The following is an 18,836-nucleotide window of genomic DNA, read 5'->3' on the forward strand; positions in this document are numbered from 1 at the left end:
TCATGTTGTCACACACCAGCATCTGACTAACTAAACAGGAATCAATGAAGAAAAAGCTTAAGCTTCAGAAAATATTATTAAAATAAGTGAGTTCTTATTATAGTAAATATTATAGTATATTCATGGGCTTAGACTTTCAAAACTTACCAGAAAGTAAAAGTATTTTATATAATATATAGGCTTTTGTGACACCATTAAATTAACTCACCAAAAGAAATATTTCATATTTTTATTACAAACATACTGACCAATACCACTGAACAAATCCAACATAAAAATTTGTTACAGAAGCTCATAAAAAGCATTAACCCTGAACATACAACCGGATTCGCATTTTCTCAGTCCAGTTCGCTGATGAAATTTATTTAGTTTTAATTACTTTGACGAGTTCAAAGTTGCAAATTAACGGGAACGTTCTCATTCTAGAAAACATTTTATTGGTCAAAAAAATTGACATGCAGATGATTCATCAATCATTTTGGTTCTTTGTATCAAAAACGAAGACAAAAGCTTCTGTTTTGTCAGTAGTGCAACAGCATATACAGTGGATGACCTCAAAGTTTCAGACACAATCTTCAGTTTTGAAACATGCAGTCTGTCTTCACAGAGATAGACACACTGACACTGGTTTCCAGGAACCAGTTTCAAGAGCTAAAGTTCTTTCAGATGTCTAACTGTGTTGGTTCTGTTTTGGGTGTTTTGTTGTTGACCAATTCATTTCCTTGTTGAGCCTGTGAGGTGATGGTTCGGGCCAAGAGGAGTGGGTCTTGGTTGTCGTTCTGTGTCAGTGTTTTTCTCTTCCTCATCAGGATGAGTGCAGGGTTCCTCAGCAGTGTGTAAAGCAGAAGCCAGCGCACGCGTACTCTGCCCCCTCCTGAACATTCTGTTAAATAGCACACAGGCAAATTTATTTTATTGGACTTAAAGAAATGTGTGCTTTGGTTTCAGATATCTGTTAATATTACCTGTGTTATTGCTAAAAGTTGCATAAGAGGGCACTGCGGGTCCCCGTTTCTCCACTATTCTCCCAAGCAGTAGATGGCAGAAAGACACCACAACAGGGTTGCTGTGGTAATGATCAGCAAATATCATCCCTATCCATGTGCTATATCCTGCCACAAAAAAAGTAATATTTAAGATTACATTACTTACATTTTAGAGCCTGTAAAGGGAAATATTCCATCTCCCAATTCTAATTGACTGTCAATAGAGGCACAGAAATCTCTCAGATTACATCAAAAAGATCTTCATTTGTGGATGAACGGAAATCTTACGGGTTTGAAATGACATGAGGGTTGACGGAGTAATTTTTGGGTGAACTATCCCTTTAAAACTAAAATGATATTTGGAAATTACATTTTCACTGCACAGCCCTACATATGCCATTTTTACCTGGATCCATGGACTCATAGCCGCGCTGCATGATGGTCCGATCAATGCGCGACACCAGCCATGTACCCACAATGCAGCTGCTTAAAAGGCGCAAAATACAGTTGCTCAACCCCATAATCACATTATAGAAGAAGAAAAAGTAGTTAAAGCAGTGGAACGCTTTTCTGTGGAAGAACAAAAGAGAGATTAATTATTTCAGAAATATCTTTTAAAAAGACTTTTGTTTCATATTTATAATGATATTTTTCACTCATGACTGTTTAAGGTCATATATTTATAGCCTTTTCTATTTTTTTATTTTTTTTTTATTTTATGAAAATTGCTTTTTAATGGTCCTACCTGTTGTTGATTGCAAGAGGCTTTTCTTTGTCTTCAGGTGAGAGTTTGTCCTGCAGGAAAAACACTTGGACCAGAATAATCTGCCCAACCACCAAGGCTATAACTATGAAAATTGTGAGCCTGAAATTACATAAAAACACAATTTAATGCTACTTAAACAGCATCTTAAATAGATAATTATTAGATTATCATAGAAAATGTTAGGGCGTTGGCTATCAAACACACTAATGTTAAAAAGTTTGCGGTCAGTAAGTCTTTTCTTAATGCTTTCCGTAAAGATGCACTGAATTGATCAAAACTGACCGTAAAGTAAATTTATAATTTGATTTGAGATCTTTATTTTGAACATGTAAATAATAAATAAAAATACAGATATTAATCAATGAAACAAGGAATATCAATTAAAAGAAACAAAACAAAAACAAACAAAAAAACAAAAAACAAAAAACAACCCTCTATTTACATGTGCAAAAAGGAGTAGGAAGAAGAAAAACTTATGTACTCCTACCCCCCTATACCATATTTAAACAAATACCTAAAAAAATAAATAAAAAAGAAATAAATAAAAATCTAAATAAGTAATCAATCTATAATCCATGAAAGTATTGATTCAGATAATGATACTTTTCTAACTATTTCAAATAAATACTGTTGTTTTGAATGTTCAATTCCACAAACATAAGAAGCAGCACAAATGTTTTCAACATTTATGATAATAAGCACCAAATTAGCATATAAGATCTGAAGGATCATGACACTGAAGGCTGAAGTTATGATGCTGAAAATACAGCTTTGCCATCACAGGAATATTTTAAAATTTTATAAATATATTAAAATAGAAATGTTATTTTCCTAACACACTTACTGACCCCAAACTTTTGAAAAGTAGTTTATAATGTTGTCATGCAAATTCAAAAAATGGGCAAATGATAATGCTTATGAAAATAATGTGGAATTGTCAGAACTCACAGAATGACGCCAACACTAGAAAGCCAGCTGAGAAATTGCCCCTTCTGGATTGGTAGAACAACTCCATACACAAACATTAAGGCAAAAAGAAACTGCACAAAGTGAACTATCAGAAACCCTGCAGAAAAAAAAAAATCATTTTAAGCAATGCAGCAAACCATGTCTTCAAATTATTCCATTTATTCGAGTCACACTGACTAAAAACAGGAAAATAGCAAAGTATGCCAAGGGACAGATGCCCGTGAAGCTAATGACCTCTCTGAACACTACTTTTCAATAATCACTACTTTTTCAATAACACTGAATAACTCCAAAGTGTAAAGAGTTTTACATACCCCACAGAGTGAAGGCAATCTGCCAGCCTGAATATCTTGTTATAGCAGCCTGAGAGAGAAAAGCATTCGGTATTATGATGAGCCACCTAAATGCCACTGAGTTTGTCTTTTTAATGATGTTGTCAACCTCAGTCTTAGAGGAGACCCAATGAATCCCTTCACAAATCTTTACTTACCACGCTGACTGCGGGACTTGGTTTGTGGAACTTCTCAGGAAGAAAATTTTTTTGCCCCTTCCACAACCTCTTTAAATGTTTCCTGCAATCATAAATGCGGCACATTGTTAGGTAAAGTTTTTCTTTTTAATTACTGAAATTGCTATAGTGTTGAATTGTATTTATAAAACCTGTTTAAGCAAGCATACCTGTAACATACTAGCACATGAAACGTGTAAGTAACAGATGTCAGAGTGGAAAAAATGGTTGTCGCCAGCCACGACCCTAATACAAAAATATTAAACATTAAATCACTTTTCAGCATCTATCTATCTATCTATCTATCTATCTATCTATCTATCTATCTATCTATCTATCTATCTATCTATCTATCTATCTATCTATCTATCTATCTATCTATAATTGTAATCCAAATTATTCAACCCCCCTTGCAAATCAGGTTTATTAAAATGTATACAGACATTTGGCTATTTGTAAAGAACGAATCAAACAAAAGTAATAAAAATAGCTCAACACAAAAACATTTTTCAAGTGGTTTCCCCGAATTCAACTGAAAATGGAACTTTTGATGACTTTGTATCAAAATGATTAAACTCCCTGAATAGAATCCCTCACAACAGCACAAATCTGCAAAACAAATGTTGTCTCAAGTACACCTGATGCAACTAATCAAGGGCTTCATTAGTTTCATTTAGTAACATTCAGTTTCATCAAGTAACATTTCAGCCCTAGGGATCAGCGGTATATCTGAAGGAAGAAGAATGAAGCATTTGCTGAAAAGAACACACTGTCTACAGTTAAAGGGATACTCCACTTTTTTTGGAAATAGGTTCAACAGTTGAGTTTTACCATTTTTGAATTCTTTCAGCCGATTTTCTGATATTTACTGTAGAAGAATATCAGTAACCAGACAGTCTGGTCTCATTGACTTCCATAGTATATTTTGTTCCTACTATGGAAGTCAATGAGACCAGAAACTGTCTGGTTACTGATAACTCTGAATAAAAACAAGAAATTCTTTTTTTTTAAATCTTACTGACTCCAAATGTTTGAATGGCATTGTCCTATGTACTGAGACTATAAATATAAACAAAAAGATAAGAGAAAAAGAAAGAATCTTACTTCGTGCAACAATGCTGAACTCATTCATTCTGGGAATGAGGGATGTGAAAATGTTGTCTGTGTGATTATAGGATGCTGCTATCTCAGCAAATGAGTCCGTCAAAGCATCTAGTTTGTCAAAGGTGTAGTCACTCAAGCCGTAGTCTGCTAGGGTCATCTGCATATTAGCAAACACATTTGCATTGTCTTAAGTTACTAATCAAAAAACAATAATGCATGGCTACAAGTGAGCGCCAACTGACCATGTACAAACCAATCAAAGAGATAATGCATGTGCCAATCATTCTGTTAGGGAATTTAAAGTGCGGATCCCAGTCATACATTTTTCTTCTGAACCAACTCTTTTCTTCCAGCCTGAGGGAAAATAGAAGAATGAGTATCGGCTGATTGGTTTGAATACAGTACAGTGATAAATGCATGTTCATGAGTGCTTACTGTTCAGAGGGGCGTTTCAGTAGAGTCTGTACATATCTGAACTGATGGAATTGTAGATCCTCCTCATTCTATATATCAGAGAAATATTTATTTATTAAATATTGTTAATTCTTAAACTAATCTTAATTTATATCCGTTTATTATAGGCTACATACTAATGTTCATTTATACAACTTAACTCTTTCCCTGCCAGCTTTTAAAAAATAAAAGTTGCCAGCCACCGCCAGCATTTTTGATCATTTTTCACAAGTAGTTGTATAAATATCTGAACATACAATATATCTAAAACTTTATCTAAAGCTTGAGGTGAATGCATTTTTGTCAGACTGGCTTTTTTTTATTAGTGTGAAGAACATTTTAATAATGTAAAGAACCTTTGTCTACTATAAAGAGTCTTTTGTGCAATGGAAAGGTTCCATGAATGTTAAAGGTTCTTCATGAAACCATGATATGCCAATAAAAGTGTGACGATCAGCAGCCGTGGTGCTCTCGAGAGCCACTAGAGGGCACTCTCTCCCCAGGTTATGTTTCCCCATGGACTCTTTGTGTTTCATTATGTTCAGCTGTGTTTCATTATTGGTTATTGAGTTCCTTATTTAAGCCTGAGTTTTCCCTGTGTCCCTTGCGAAGTCTTGTTACCCTGTAAGCGTGCAATTCCGAGCGTTACTCCCTGTTCTGTGTCTCCGTGTTTCCCTGGACTGTCTTGACCCTTGCCTGTTTCCTGGACTGTTCACGAACCTGTGCTGCCTGCCTCGACCATTGCCTGTTTAGACCACGAGTTTCTGGATTGCCCCTTTGTTTAATTCTGTATCTAAGTTTGTCTGCTTGTTTCAAGTATAATAAAGTGCTGCACATGGATCCGACCGTCTCTGTCCGTACGTTACAAAAAGAACCTTCATTATTAATAAATTTTCTAAAAGTAGGCTACTGTTTAAAGGAACACTCCGACTTTTTGGGACTTTAGCTTATTCACCATACCCCCCAGAGTTAGATAAGTCCATACATACCTTTTTCATCTCTGTGCATGCTGTAACTCTGTCTGACGCACCCACCGCTAGCCTAGCTTAGCACAAAGACTGGATGTAAATGGATACAGCTAGCATACTAATCTCAAATAAGTGACAAAATAACGGACACATTTTCTTATTTACATGTTGTGATTTGTATAGTCACAGAGAGTACAAATAACAAGGTAAAATGAGAGCCATCTTTGAACCGTAGCCTATAAAAATTGGGAACTATATTCTCAGAAAGCGTCATCATGGTATTACCTGGTCTCCCCTGTTTATTGTCGCACCTCTTTACAATACAGCGGACATCCATGATTGTAAACTATGCTTTTACTATCTAACAATTGCTGACTCTATACTCCAACTCTGAACGAACTCTCTGCTCCTCACCATGGCACGTCTCAAGTGCTGCGGTAATCACTCCGCCCGAGTAGCAGTGCTTCGCCTTCTCAGAATATAGTTCCCAATATTTATACGGTTAAAAGATGGCTGTGTCTCATTTGACTTGTTATTTCACTCTGTGACTGTACAAATCACAACATGTAAATAAGAAAATGTATGCGTTATTTTTTTTTTCACTTATTTGGGATTAGTATGCTAGCTGTATCCATTTACATCCAGTCTTTGTGCTAAGCTAGGCTAGCGGTGGGTGAGTCAGGAGATGAAAAAGGTATGTATGGACTTATCTATCTCTGAGGGATATGGTGAATAAGCTAAAGTCCCAAAAAGTCGGAGTGTTCCTTTAATTTGAACTAATTTATTATCTAATGACAACAAATTTAACCTTATTGTAAATTATTAACATAAAATGAATTCCAACAAGGCTGTCTCATGATCTGACCTCATCAGCTTGTAGCTGCAGGTGGATTCTTACTGCCTTCACAATGATATACACAAACCGTCCCAGCAGGAAAAGCAGGCACAGAAAGAACGGCCACAGAATGATCCATTTCTCGTTAGGACCTAAAACCTGCAACCAGCAAAATGTGCTTTAATGATCTACTGTCACAACTACATATTATGCTATATCAATTATATTCATCCAAAGACACCACTGCAAGCTTTGTATACTGAGGGATAATAACCTTAACATGCAAACATAAACGTAATAATATAAAGTTAATCATTAATAAATGAAAGTGAATTATTAATAATATTAACCAACCCTTCCAGAGGGACAGCTTATCGTGTCATACAGTCTCACAATGAGCCTGAAACCCACATTATAGTCAACAGTCAGTTCATCAACACTATATAAAATCCTACAGCTACAAGTACAAACAGAGGAGTATTGAGGTAGGCCAAGATTTCAGATTAAAGATTTATCTACAGTATGTGTGTGAGTAGTTTTTTTTTTGTACCACATGAGTGTGTATAGAAGACCTAAAGCCCCTCCTAGTGCTCGGTGTGGCGTTGACAGACAAGCAAAGAATGGCAGGTACGCCACGCCAACCTCTATCGCTCCTACCAGGTACAAAATAGCTGAAAGAAACGCACATATATATCAACTGTAACTTCTCTTTGGTTTACATGACATCATTTTGTTACATTATAAATGTATTTACTGATCAATTTCATGCATTCATTTATTTCAAACCTTTGAATGGTAGAGTATAACAAATACAAATATGTGCATTGTCATAAATAAACTACCTTTAGCCCAGTTAGGCACATTAAATGGTGCGTAGGACTCAGAGAAAAGCTGAATCACACTGGGAGCAATAGCACCAAATGCAAAACCATAAGACCATCGGTTACTTAGATTGCCGATGAAATCCAATGGACTGCAGAGGAAAACACAAATACACACACAAAGTCTTTAAACTAAAAACCAAACTAAAAACACAGATGAATATTAAAAGCAGAACTTCATATTTTGTTTCAAAATCACTCACACCACAATGCCAAATCGACCCCTGAGATACGGAAAGCGATTCTCAAAGGGCTGAGCCTTCGCTCTGCGCTGTACAAATGAAAGCAGAAACACAATGAAGACCTGAAACACAAAGAAAATGAACCCCATTACAAAAACACTCTGAGAGAGAAGTCTAATGATCCAACGATTCTAATAAAGTAGGGAACATGCCGTGTCTCCAAACAGTATTTAGGCAGCAGTTCACACAAACTGATTAAGTTACTGCAAAAATGATATTCATGTAATCCTGACAATTCTTATTTAATAGTGTAGCATCAGTGTATCATGTAGCAAAAGTGTTGAATGTTATATCCTGAGGGAAGAGAGTTCTGTCTGGACAAATGAAGGCCTTACTCACAGCAGGAACAAGAGAGCAATGCAGGAACAAATCCAAGGAAATTCCTTTCTGACATTCCTCCCTGAGAGACAGAATGGAGAGAGAGTGAATAATGAGAAAGAATGAGCAAGGGTTTAGAGCTTTCATGCTGTATGAATGAATAAAATGGCAGCTGAATGAAAACAGCTTCAATGATTCAATTGATCAAAACATAACTGACCCACTTACTTTAATAAAAGTAGGCATTATTTTCAGGCTAATTATTAATATTGTTTATTGTTATTATATAAGATGTAGATATCTGAACATCGACAGATAAGATTTATCACACACACCAGTGACCTAAAAGCACTTCCCCTTATCAACAGAAAAATTATTTTTGCTACATCATTTTGCAAGATTTGACCTATTTCTATGACCTTTGTTTGAAATACACCATTTTTCTATTTTATTTTCAAATCATTTTAGTTATTGATCAAATTTTACATACATTTGAACCATTTCTACAGCTAGTCTCACAGAAAACATGTATTAATATAACTTTTTTAAAGAAAGATAATTACTAATATGTTTTTCTGTGATCGGTTTAGATGATTAAATATTGGTTTAGGTAAAGGACATTTAGTCAATTAAATAATCTTATTTAAATTCAAATGTTAAACTTTTAGTGAAGTTTAAACTCTTAGCATGAACAGAGGCCTACACATTTACCAAAATAAATACTCTAAACATTATAAGAATGTCTTCGCAAGTAGGCCAACTGTAAGTGTCTACTATTCTTTTCCTGTCATTCTGAAAAGTGTTTCAAAAGCAGAAGTAACTCACATGATTTCTGCAATGTCTCCCGTTCTGCTGGTGAAGTACACGAGGGATCTTCTATTGCTCTGTTGCTTATAGACAAAGACTAGAGTAGCTCTCCGTCAGGACCGTCATAACAGACTATAGTTCCAATAAACCATGACATGAAGTACAGCTTTCACTTGAACTTCATGAATGAGGATATGGATAGATATCTAGTCACGTGACTGGACAAACTTCGACCTAGGCCACACACGTAGGCCTACTAGTGTCTCACAGAGAGAGAGATGTGCCAGTGTGTTTTATTGACTGTACTGTTACTGTGTAATGGTTGTTCAAACATAGATAAGACTTGCTGTTGAACTAGACAGATGATTTAGAGCTCACCCCTTCTCTGTTTGTGTGTTATTAGCATTGCCCAGTGGCGGCATTAACATTAAATGGCATTGCATCTTACGCACGCACAGAAGCCATCGACACTTGCCGATTGTGCGAAGTGATAGCCTAGCCTAGGCTCTGTCCAGTGAGCGTGCGGTATTTGAATTCATTGACATGAGACAGAGAATCTAATAGACGGGCTTTGCCTGAGCTGAACCAGAGTAATGAACTAACTGACTGAACAGTATTTTTATTAACCAACGTTAAAAAAGATTAATAAATACTGTAACAACCACATTGCTCATTGTCATGCATTAACTGTTATCTAAAGTTCTTAGTAATGTTACCAATCTTTAAAATATTGTAAAAGTACATTAAATTAATTATGTCGTGACAAATTATTTGAGAAATCATGCACAGAATTATAAATCCGAATTAAGTTAGTTAATATTGTTACATCATTCATAACACAAAAAAATAAAAATAACTAAACAAACTATAATCTAGAAATAACGTTATAGCGGGATATGCTGCTGATCACGGAAATAAACACAAGGGGGCGCCTTTTTTAAAGTTTTTTTTTTTTGTAAGTTTCTGAAAGAAGCCCTTTTTACAGTATTTTTATTATTTGTCTGTTTGATTAACATTGATTAACATATTTTCATACAGTGACAAGATAAAAAGACCCTCTTAAAAACCCCTAGCCTAAAAGTGTATGTGAGTTATTGCATTACATAACAAAATAGAACGGCACACTTAAAACATTTAGCAAAAAAAAAAAAAAAAGAAGAAGAGGTTTGGTCAGAGTTTTCTTTTGACACTTTCAGCTTGTCAAACGTTAGTGAAACATTTATATGAAATACTCGTGGTGCTGTAGCACACCTGTGTGGGTATTTGTAGCTATAAGTAAAAAGGTTATTTGTTTCAAGCGCCTTTTTTATAAAGAGCTGGTGGGGGGGTACATGTATTATTGTAAATGTTTATTTGATATCTAGACCAATTTTTTTTATTATACTTTATTATAAATTATATTATTTGTTCATTATATTATGTTTAACTACACATTCACTATGAATGTGTGTGGGTGTAAGTTTCTACAGGCACTAGAAACGCCCACCCCACCGCTGCCACTCCAATGGATCTGCGCTTTCCCAGACATTACCAATGCCTGAAACACAACGATTAACAGTGGTCAGACGCGATCAATATCATAAAAAGTTTCATGAATAGGATTTTGCTGATCATCCGATGAACGACTTATAACCTGTATTCTTCGCCGTCTCCCATTATTCAGTGAGAATGCCGGAGTCTGTGCTGCTGAATGTGGGTTTCTTGGGTAAATCATGCGTCGTGCTCGTGTGTCTCTGCGGGGTTCACATCATCGTTGCACTGTTTTTATATTTAACAGAGTCACCTACAAAATTTACGAATTACCGGCAAATGCCATCAGACTCTACTTTAGTTATTGTTACTTCACAAACTCACAGAATTGTCACCCAATATGACAATGGAACAGTAGTAAATAAACTGAGCTATAACGTTACTGTACTAGAATCGTGTCCTGAGACGTCACCACTTTTGGGTAAGTTTTCGTAAACTTTAAATGATTTACTAGGCTACTATTTGTTCATATTGCTCAGTTTGTTTGTTGATAGGGACTAGTTGACACACATTTTACACAAATGAATATATATTTTTTCAGAATAGGATTATTTAGAATTGTATGTGTTTAAAAAAACATTTTAAGTCAAAATGTTTATATTTTATTTATTATAGCCCATACATAGCTACATCATAGACGAAATATGCTAGGTGGTTTTAGTTGTAGGGATATTTTTATTCTAGAAAGAATCAGATTTAACGAAAATATGTGTAGTGAAGGAGTTATAACTCCTTCACTGCACTAATAAAATATATCAATATTTTGGTGGCTTTTTCCAGAAGAGAAAGATTGAACAGTTTCATCCTGAAATGGCGTTCAATTAGTCAGCTACACATCGAGCTTTTGAGGCTAACTTAAAATTGAACTTAAAAGGATTGAACTTAAGTCTTATCAGTAAAAAAGATAGACGGAAAAAAAATATTGTGAGTGACAAAGAGAAAAAGAGACAGGGAAATAAAAACAGCCTGATTGAAACAAGAAGTAAACTGTTGTTGCTTAAAATGGGTCTTCCTCTTTCATGTGTGCAAACCTATTGACCCCCACTTCTTATGTGCTCTCCCTCTTTCCGTTCCTATTTCAGTGGGTCCAATGCGAGTTGAATTTTCAGAGAAAGTGGATTTGGATGTGGTACGTAAAGAAAATCCACAGCTGGTGATGGGCGGCAGGTATAAACCCAGCGACTGTTTGGCTCTGCAAAAAGTGGCATTAATCATCCCATTCAGAAACAGAGATGAACACCTGAAATACTGGCTCCACTACATACATCCCATCCTACAGAGACAGCAGCTTGATTATGGGATTTATGTCATAGAACAGGTACAGCACTAACAACCTATTTATTTACTACTCCATCTTAGGGCTGGGCGATATGGCCAAAAAATCATATCTCGATATTTTTTGGTCAAATGGCGATATACGATATATATCTCGGTACTTTCGACGTTTTCTATTTAGATAAAGAAAATCTTTATATTTAAAATATATATATATATATATTTATATTTATATCATTGGGCCGAATATATTCACATTCGGCCCAATGATATCCTACAAGCAATGTTGATATTGAAGGATATGGAAACAAATATAATATAGGCTATGCAATATATTATGTGCAAAAAGCTTTTGTTTTTATATTGACTAAAAGCTAAACTAAAAATGAAAATAAAAACAAAAACAAAAGCACAAACTAATTATATTAGCCTGCATTTGATTACCCCATTATAATCACTTTCACTTTCATTAAAAATATATACTTGTAGGTTTAAAATTCCACATATGGCACATTTATTTTCTCCAACAACAAATATTTTAGCAATATGTTTATTTTAGTCAGAATTATTGCGTACTACGTAGTACTATTCACGCGCATGCGCGCGCCGGCGCTCGTTCAAGGAAGCATGAATTTTAGCGGAGATTCACTTGCAGAAGCTCGTCCTCTTCTGACATGGACATATTTGTTGTGAAATGGACATATTTGCTTTACTTTCTAACCTTTACAGATGGAGAATATAACTGTGAAATGTAAGTTGAGCACTGAGGAAAGCACCACATCTCAAACGCATTAAACAGCGCAAGTATATCTTGTCAGTCAGCAACAGTGTCTGTCAGAGCATTTGACAGGGCGGCAAGCTGCCTTAAACTTGTTAACTATATCAAAGTGATTTTGACGCAATTAATATAAGCTTGTGTCATGTTTAGGACAAATTGTACTACGTAGCCTAGCTACTTTCACTGCAGCAGCTCACACTGCAACCTCCGCTATTTTTCAGATGTGCTCATATCAAACTACTGTATCGATATAAACGGTATTGCCTCATTCCATATCGTTTCAAAAAATATAACGATACATCGTACATATTCGATATATCGCCCAGCCCTACTCCATCTTACTCAGATGACAGCAGCTGAGTGGACAAGAAATCTGTGGTTTGCACACAAATCAATCAAATGAGCTAAAATCCACACCTAATCAAACCACACAAACCTGCAATAGATTCATTCATTGTTAGATAGATAGACAGACATACTTTTGCAGGTTAGACTTTTCTTCAGGTGACCTTGAAGTATGGAAATGTGGTGAAATGGCTTTGCATAGACAAGATCTTTCACATTTGACTGCTTTGAAATTTGCTACACAATAACAACGAAAGGGAAAACGAGAAATGCAACATCTGAACACTAACATGTAGAACATGTAACACCTGTTTTTTTGGGTGTTGATACTTTTATGTATTTATAAGTAAATTTTAAAGCTGAACTTTGGATCTTTGGTGCTGGATTGGGTCTGAAAGGCATCTGTCACGACACACACTTACAAAAGGTTAGGATCCAAATGCATTTATTTGTAAAAACGTAAATCCAGGCATGCTAAAGGTCAAAGTGTATACAAAACAATCCAAAACAAGCGCAACCAGACCTCAGTGTAACATACAACAAGGACTCCGTAACAAACACTAAACAGGCAGGGTATTTATACACACAGAACTAACAATTATGATGGGGAACAACTGGGTGTAATGAACCGTGATGAGAGCAGACAAGAACTGTGGGAAATGCAGTTCCTAATGTGAATGACACCGTGGGGGAAGAGGACCTCTAGTGGACCCCGGGGAACATAAACGGTTAAACCAACACGGACAGCATCTCAGACTACTGCTATGTTAAAAATGGTCAATATGGGCTCTGAAATAAACACTACTCTTCCAAATGTTGTGGTCAGTGACACGTTTTAATGTCTATTATGCTTACCAAGGCTGCATTTATTTGATCAAAGAGATTCTGAAAATAATTTAAAATGGTCATTTTTAACCTTTCACCAAATACATGGCTCAGTACATCAGTACATAGCTACCTCCTCTATTTTGTTTTGTTTTTTCTTGTCGTTTTAGCCTCATTTTCATGCTCTGTTCACCTTCTTCACAAGAAAATCAGCATGCAAAATGTCATGCAGACTTTAGGCCCTTTCTTGCACCCAGCGTGATCGACTTTGTACACCGGAATCGACTTCAAAAAAAGAATGTATCATTCCTATTTTTCAACCCGACACACAGCGTTCTTTTCCCTCCACAGAATATTTAGGTTCCAATACAATAGTATGTAGTACAATAGAATGTATAATTATTTTGTATATATATACACATATGCATGTATTTATTTACAAAAAATGTGTTATTTAATATATCAAATATTTATAGTTATGTATAATATTAATTTTGTATAAATATATATAAAGTATATACATGAAAATATTTCTTAAATATGTATGCATGTGTGTGTTATATATACAAAATAATTATACACACTACACGTACATATATTACGTAAACACAAACTTTTATTTTGGAGGCGATTAATCGCATTTAATCGTTTCACAGCCCTAGGGGCGCAAGAGTAATTTACAGAGATCCGCCGACAAAGTTATTTGCATTTCAAGTTTGGTACTTGCGTTTAGCTGTAGTCATTAAGGTCTAATCAATGTTAAAGCAAAATGTTTTGCATAAAACCAATGGACAGTTTACATGTGATCTTTACATTCCTGCCCAAAATTAAGTTGTGTTTTATGACATTTAATGTGACCTTGCTATATCCTGCATGTTTAGGAAGGACAGGACACATTCAACAGGGCGAAACTGCTCAACGTGGGTTACGCAGAGTCCCTAAAGGAGTATGATTATGACTGTTTCATCTTCAGTGATGTAGACATCATTCCTATGGACGACCGCAACACCTACAAGTGCTCCAGCCAGCCGCGTCACCTCTCTGTGTCCATGGACAAATTTGGTTTTAGGTAAGATGAAGCTTTACCTTAGAAGGATATGTAACATTTGTTAAGTGACACAAGCGTCTGAAAGTTTTAGTTGCCTTTAAAAAAACAGTCCCTCAAAAATCTATTTACCTAAAATCAAATGACCTTAAAGTCAAACGCAGGTCGCATATTCAACGTTTACATAAATGAAATAACCTGTTATGTTAGAATGAAGATGGCTAATATTGTATTTTCATGAACGTTGTTCCTGCATCATTTGAATAAAGTATTTGATCACAATGCAGCTATAACCTGTGACGTGGTTATACCAACACTATACCGGATGAACCGGGTGTGTTAAAGTAAACAGTCAACCCAAGACAATCCTTCATATAAGGAAGCTGATAAAGAGCTGGGAACAACTGAAACTGTAATATGAATTAATACTGCCATACTAGAGTCATGAACAATAGAAGCTGAAACAGATTAACCAAGAACAAGAAAATAATAAATGAATCTTTGAATATAAAGCCACACAAAGATGAAATGCCACATGTTGTTATGTTGCTATAACACTATTTTGCTTTGGTTCTATGTTTGTGATATAATATTTATTATATTTACATTGATCAAAAGTTATTATAAGATTTATATTTCAAATAAATGCTGTCCTTTTGAACTTTCTAATCATCAAATAGGCCTAATCTTGAACAGTAGCCTATGTATCATTGTTTCCACAAAAATATTAAGCAGCACAACTGTTTTCAGTTTTGATAAAAATAAGAAATATTTCTTGGGCACCAAGTGTTTTCTGAAGGATCATCTGATACTGAAGACTGAAGTATTGATGCTGAAGATTCATTTTAGAAGAAAAGTTACATATAGCACCTTTAACGTTATCCTTAGCGTTTACCTTTATCGTCCTTGGTGTGAACGAGCCTTAATTATGACATCCAAACTCATAAATAGGAAGTTATCACTTGAACAAACTTCATATGGTCTCAGAATGTGGTTATTTTGTATATATTGATTATATTATTAAATTTTTCATGCATCAGTTGTTTTTGTTTGAATACAGGTTGCCATATAAACAGTATTTTGGGGGTGTATCAGCAATGAGTAAACAGCAGTTTCAAAAGATTAATGGCTTTCCTAATAACTATTGGGGCTGGGGAGGAGAAGACGATGACATCTTTAACAGGTGAGGAAAATATCGAACTGTTACTATTAATTACAAATTCTGTCCTATTATGTACAAGATCATTTAGACAAACATGCAAGATGCTTGTTTTTTATAATGACAACCATCAGAATAGTTTTAGCCTGTTATTGAATATGGCAATGTTAATGTATTTGGACTTGCAAAGTCAAGTCACCTTTATTTATGTAGCACTTTATACGATACAGATTGTTTCAAAGCAGCTTTACAGTGATAACAGGAAAATGATTCAATGATTGATTCAATGATTCAATGTTTCTTCTGTTCTTGGGCTCAGTCGAGGGGCCAGTTCTCCTCTGGCCAATGAATGAACACTATTTAAAAACAAGTATAGACTTGCTACTGATAATAGATACACAGACTGAGCTGAAGGGTTTCAGAGGAACTCTAATAATAATGACTATTTTATGTTGAGCAAGCAATCCCATTGGCTGCAGGATCAGCAGAGGCCACTCACATTGTGCCATATGATAATAATGATGTGATTTCATGTAGATTGCATGTAAAGGAGTCTGTGCCGAGTTTTAATAAGGGCTATTCTCTTTGAAGGATGACGTTTCAAGGAATGAAAATATCAAGACCAAGTGGAGACATCGGTAAATGCAGAATGATTCGTCACTCAAGAGACAAGAAAAATGAGGCAAACCCACAGAGGTAATCTCTTTCACTCATACATTACGTAGTACGTACACTCTTAAAAATAAAGGTATTGGTAGGCACTAATGGTTTTATGAGGAACCTTTAAAATTCATGGAACGTTTCCAATGCACAAAAAGGTTATTTTTAAATGTTCCTCATACTAATAACAAGTTTCTTTGGGGAACCCAAAATGATTCTTCTATGACATTGCTGTAGGCAACCTTTATTTTTAAGAGTGTAGACATGCATGAATACAAGACAGATTGAATGACTTTCTAAAGCCGTATCTCTGTATTATAGATTTAAGAAAATTGCTCACACAAAACAGACAATGCACACGGATGGCATTAAATCGCTCAAATACAAAGTGATAAATATAGAGAAAGACCAACTCTACACCAAAATCACCGTGGACATCGGCAAACCATGAAAACCCTCAGAAGAAACCTGTCTCGCTGCAACTCTTCAGGGATTTTTAGATTGCACTGATATCGAATTTTATCGAACTTTACACCGAATCGGTTCAAACCAAGTGAAAAAAGTCTTCTTCTTTTGTAAAAGAAAGCATTGTTGGAAAACTAAGTTTGAAAATAAAATATTCTTAGTGAAAGATTAACAAACCTGGGTGAAATTAGACTCACCCGTGTGCCTCATATGCATATAAATGTCTATGTTTATATTTAATATATGTCTGTCTTTAAATTAGTCTTCCATAAATCTTCCATTCAAAGATGCAGGTCAAGTGTTTGCCTATAACACAAACCTGCACACTCCATTCAAACCCCCTTACAGAGCTTTTCGTATACTTGTGACATATTTTGGTAGTAAATATGCATTGATAGTTTGAGTCTAACTTTACATTTCATGTTATCATGCTAAGTACTGAAGGATTAAGTATGAACAAAATTATTCAATACATTGGTATTGTTTTGTTCTATTGTTTTACAATATCATATAGATAACGGACACTCTTGTAAAGTGTTATTTTCCAAATAGAACATCATTTTGATTGGTGGAGGTTGAGTGTTGTGTACGCCTTAGACAATGAGAAATATTTCACACTAGGCCAGTGGGTCCTGTTATTTGTTACTGATATGATTAGGGGGAAAAATAGCTATGAACTATGAAAGAGAACTGAAAAGGCAAGTGCTAACACTGCTGATGGGAAAATATAGAGTTAGACTATGTACAAAGTTTTGGGGTCGGTAAGATTTTTTTTATGTTTTGGAAAGAAGTCTCTTATGCTCACCAAGGATGCATTTATTTGGTAAAAAATTGAATTGTTTTCTATTTTATTGTATTTGAACATTTTTATTTATTCCTGTGATGGCAAAGGTGATTTTTTAGCATCATTACGGCAGTCTTCAGTGTCACATGGTCATTCAGAAACCGTTCTAATATGCTGATTTGGTGCTCAATAAACTTTTCTTATTATTATCAATGTTGAAATCATCTGTGCTGTTTTTGTTTAAAAAATATTCAGGGTACTTTGATGAATAAAAAGTTCAAAAGAACAGCATTTATTTAAAAATAGAAATCTTTTAATATACCGGTCTACTGTCACTTTTAATGCGTCTTGCTGAATATAAGTTACACTAGTTACACATTTACAAGGTACTAAAAATAATCTGCCCTACCTTCTGGGTTCATTCTTGCAACCCTGAAACAATAAAACATGTTTACATACTGCATTTTTTTTATCTCAAGTCATTTTTACGAAATGCAGAGCAACATTGTAGTGACTTAACTCCTATTTTACACACCCACAGCCTTAGGTTGTTACAGACTGTAGTATAATCAACAAAGATTTATATCAATTGATTAATATTAATCAAACAGACTGATCAAAAATAGCTGTAGCTCAAAAAGAACAATTTCAGAAATCTGAATATAAATAATAATGCTGCCCTCATTTCACATACATGAACCAAACAACACGGTGTGGCATTTCATCTTTATGTGGCTTTAAAGGGACACCATGCAGGAATTGTTTTTGGAGTACTTGTGTTTAACGTTACGGTTGTAAACCTAGAAATAATAAATACATAGACGCCCTACTGGCCGCTGGAGCTTACGTCAACGGCACTTCTCATAGCGAGAACTGAGAAAAATGCCTGTTTCGTGTGCTTCTTTACTTATTAAACTTATTTTATTTCACCTAGTTGCCAACATTTTTCATTGTTGTTTATTTAGGAAATGACTAAAACTAATTTAACTAAAACTGTAGAAAATGTAAGATAATGAAGAGAAAAATAGAGATATTTTAATATATATTATTAGTATGTGTAAATTAATGTAAAAGAAAAAAAAATCTAATTCAAAACTTTATCATAAAATATAATTGAATAGCCGTGATTTAAA

The 18,836-nt window shown here is 34.9% G+C and overlaps 2 protein-coding genes across 3 annotated transcripts; one reads left to right on the forward strand and one right to left on the reverse strand.

The window, feature by feature from the left end:
* Positions 1 to 215: 215 nt before the first annotated feature.
* Positions 216 to 9,066, reverse strand: stra6l (STRA6-like). The gene is made up of 18 exons (XM_039670145.2): positions 8,856 to 9,066; positions 8,052 to 8,112; positions 7,674 to 7,774; positions 7,432 to 7,562; positions 7,140 to 7,260; positions 6,944 to 6,989; positions 6,620 to 6,748; positions 4,769 to 4,836; positions 4,576 to 4,687; positions 4,334 to 4,490; positions 3,400 to 3,475; positions 3,212 to 3,293; positions 3,036 to 3,084; positions 2,701 to 2,818; positions 1,732 to 1,851; positions 1,393 to 1,556; positions 966 to 1,112; positions 216 to 883 (listed from the first exon to the last, which is right to left on the reverse strand). Coding segments are annotated over exons 1-18 (1,905 nt in total). The 5' UTR covers positions 8,858 to 9,066; the 3' UTR covers positions 216 to 662.
* Positions 9,067 to 10,325: 1,259 nt separating this feature from the next.
* Positions 10,326 to 17,916, forward strand: b4galt1 (beta-1,4-galactosyltransferase 1). 2 transcript variants are annotated; one of them, XM_089132471.1, is made up of 6 exons: positions 10,329 to 10,788; positions 11,450 to 11,685; positions 14,472 to 14,659; positions 15,696 to 15,818; positions 16,386 to 16,490; positions 16,776 to 17,916. In XM_089132471.1, the coding sequence occupies exons 1-6, from the start codon at positions 10,506 to 10,508 to the stop codon at positions 16,903 to 16,905; spliced, it is 1,065 nt and encodes a 354-aa protein (XP_088988597.1). In that variant the 5' UTR covers positions 10,329 to 10,505; the 3' UTR covers positions 16,906 to 17,916. The 2 variants fall into 2 exon arrangements, with proteins under 2 accessions (XP_088988598.1, XP_088988597.1); XM_089132472.1 differs by lacking the exon at positions 16,776 to 17,916 and having other exon boundaries at positions 10,326 to 10,788; positions 16,332 to 16,417.
* The last annotated feature ends 920 nt before the right edge of the window (positions 17,917 to 18,836 follow it).

Source organism: Pimephales promelas, chromosome 6, assembly GCF_988280905.1.
Source record: "Pimephales promelas chromosome 6, fPimPro1.hap1.1, whole genome shotgun sequence".
NCBI lineage: Eukaryota > Metazoa > Chordata > Actinopteri > Cypriniformes > Leuciscidae > Pimephales > Pimephales promelas.

What these genes read in the sequence shown, in the direction of transcription:
- stra6l (XM_039670145.2), bottom strand. An exon ending in CTGAAACGCCCCTCTGAACA is followed by an intron (nt 4,688 to 4,768) that starts GTAAGCACTCAT and finishes ATTTTCCCTCAG; the next exon opens with GCTGGAAGAAAAGAGTTGGT. An exon ending in AACTTTTAGCAATAACACAG is followed by an intron (nt 884 to 965) that starts GTAATATTAACA and finishes GCTATTTAACAG; the next exon opens with AATGTTCAGGAGGGGGCAGA.
- b4galt1 (XM_089132471.1), top strand. Translation starts at nt 10,506, where the DNA reads ATGCCGGAGTCTGTGCTGCTGAATGTGGGTTTCTTGGGTAAATCATGC. An exon ending in TGAGACGTCACCACTTTTGG is followed by an intron (nt 10,789 to 11,449) that starts GTAAGTTTTCGT and finishes TTCCTATTTCAG; the next exon opens with TGGGTCCAATGCGAGTTGAA. An exon ending in GGATTTATGTCATAGAACAG is followed by an intron (nt 11,686 to 14,471) that starts GTACAGCACTAA and finishes CTGCATGTTTAG; the next exon opens with GAAGGACAGGACACATTCAA.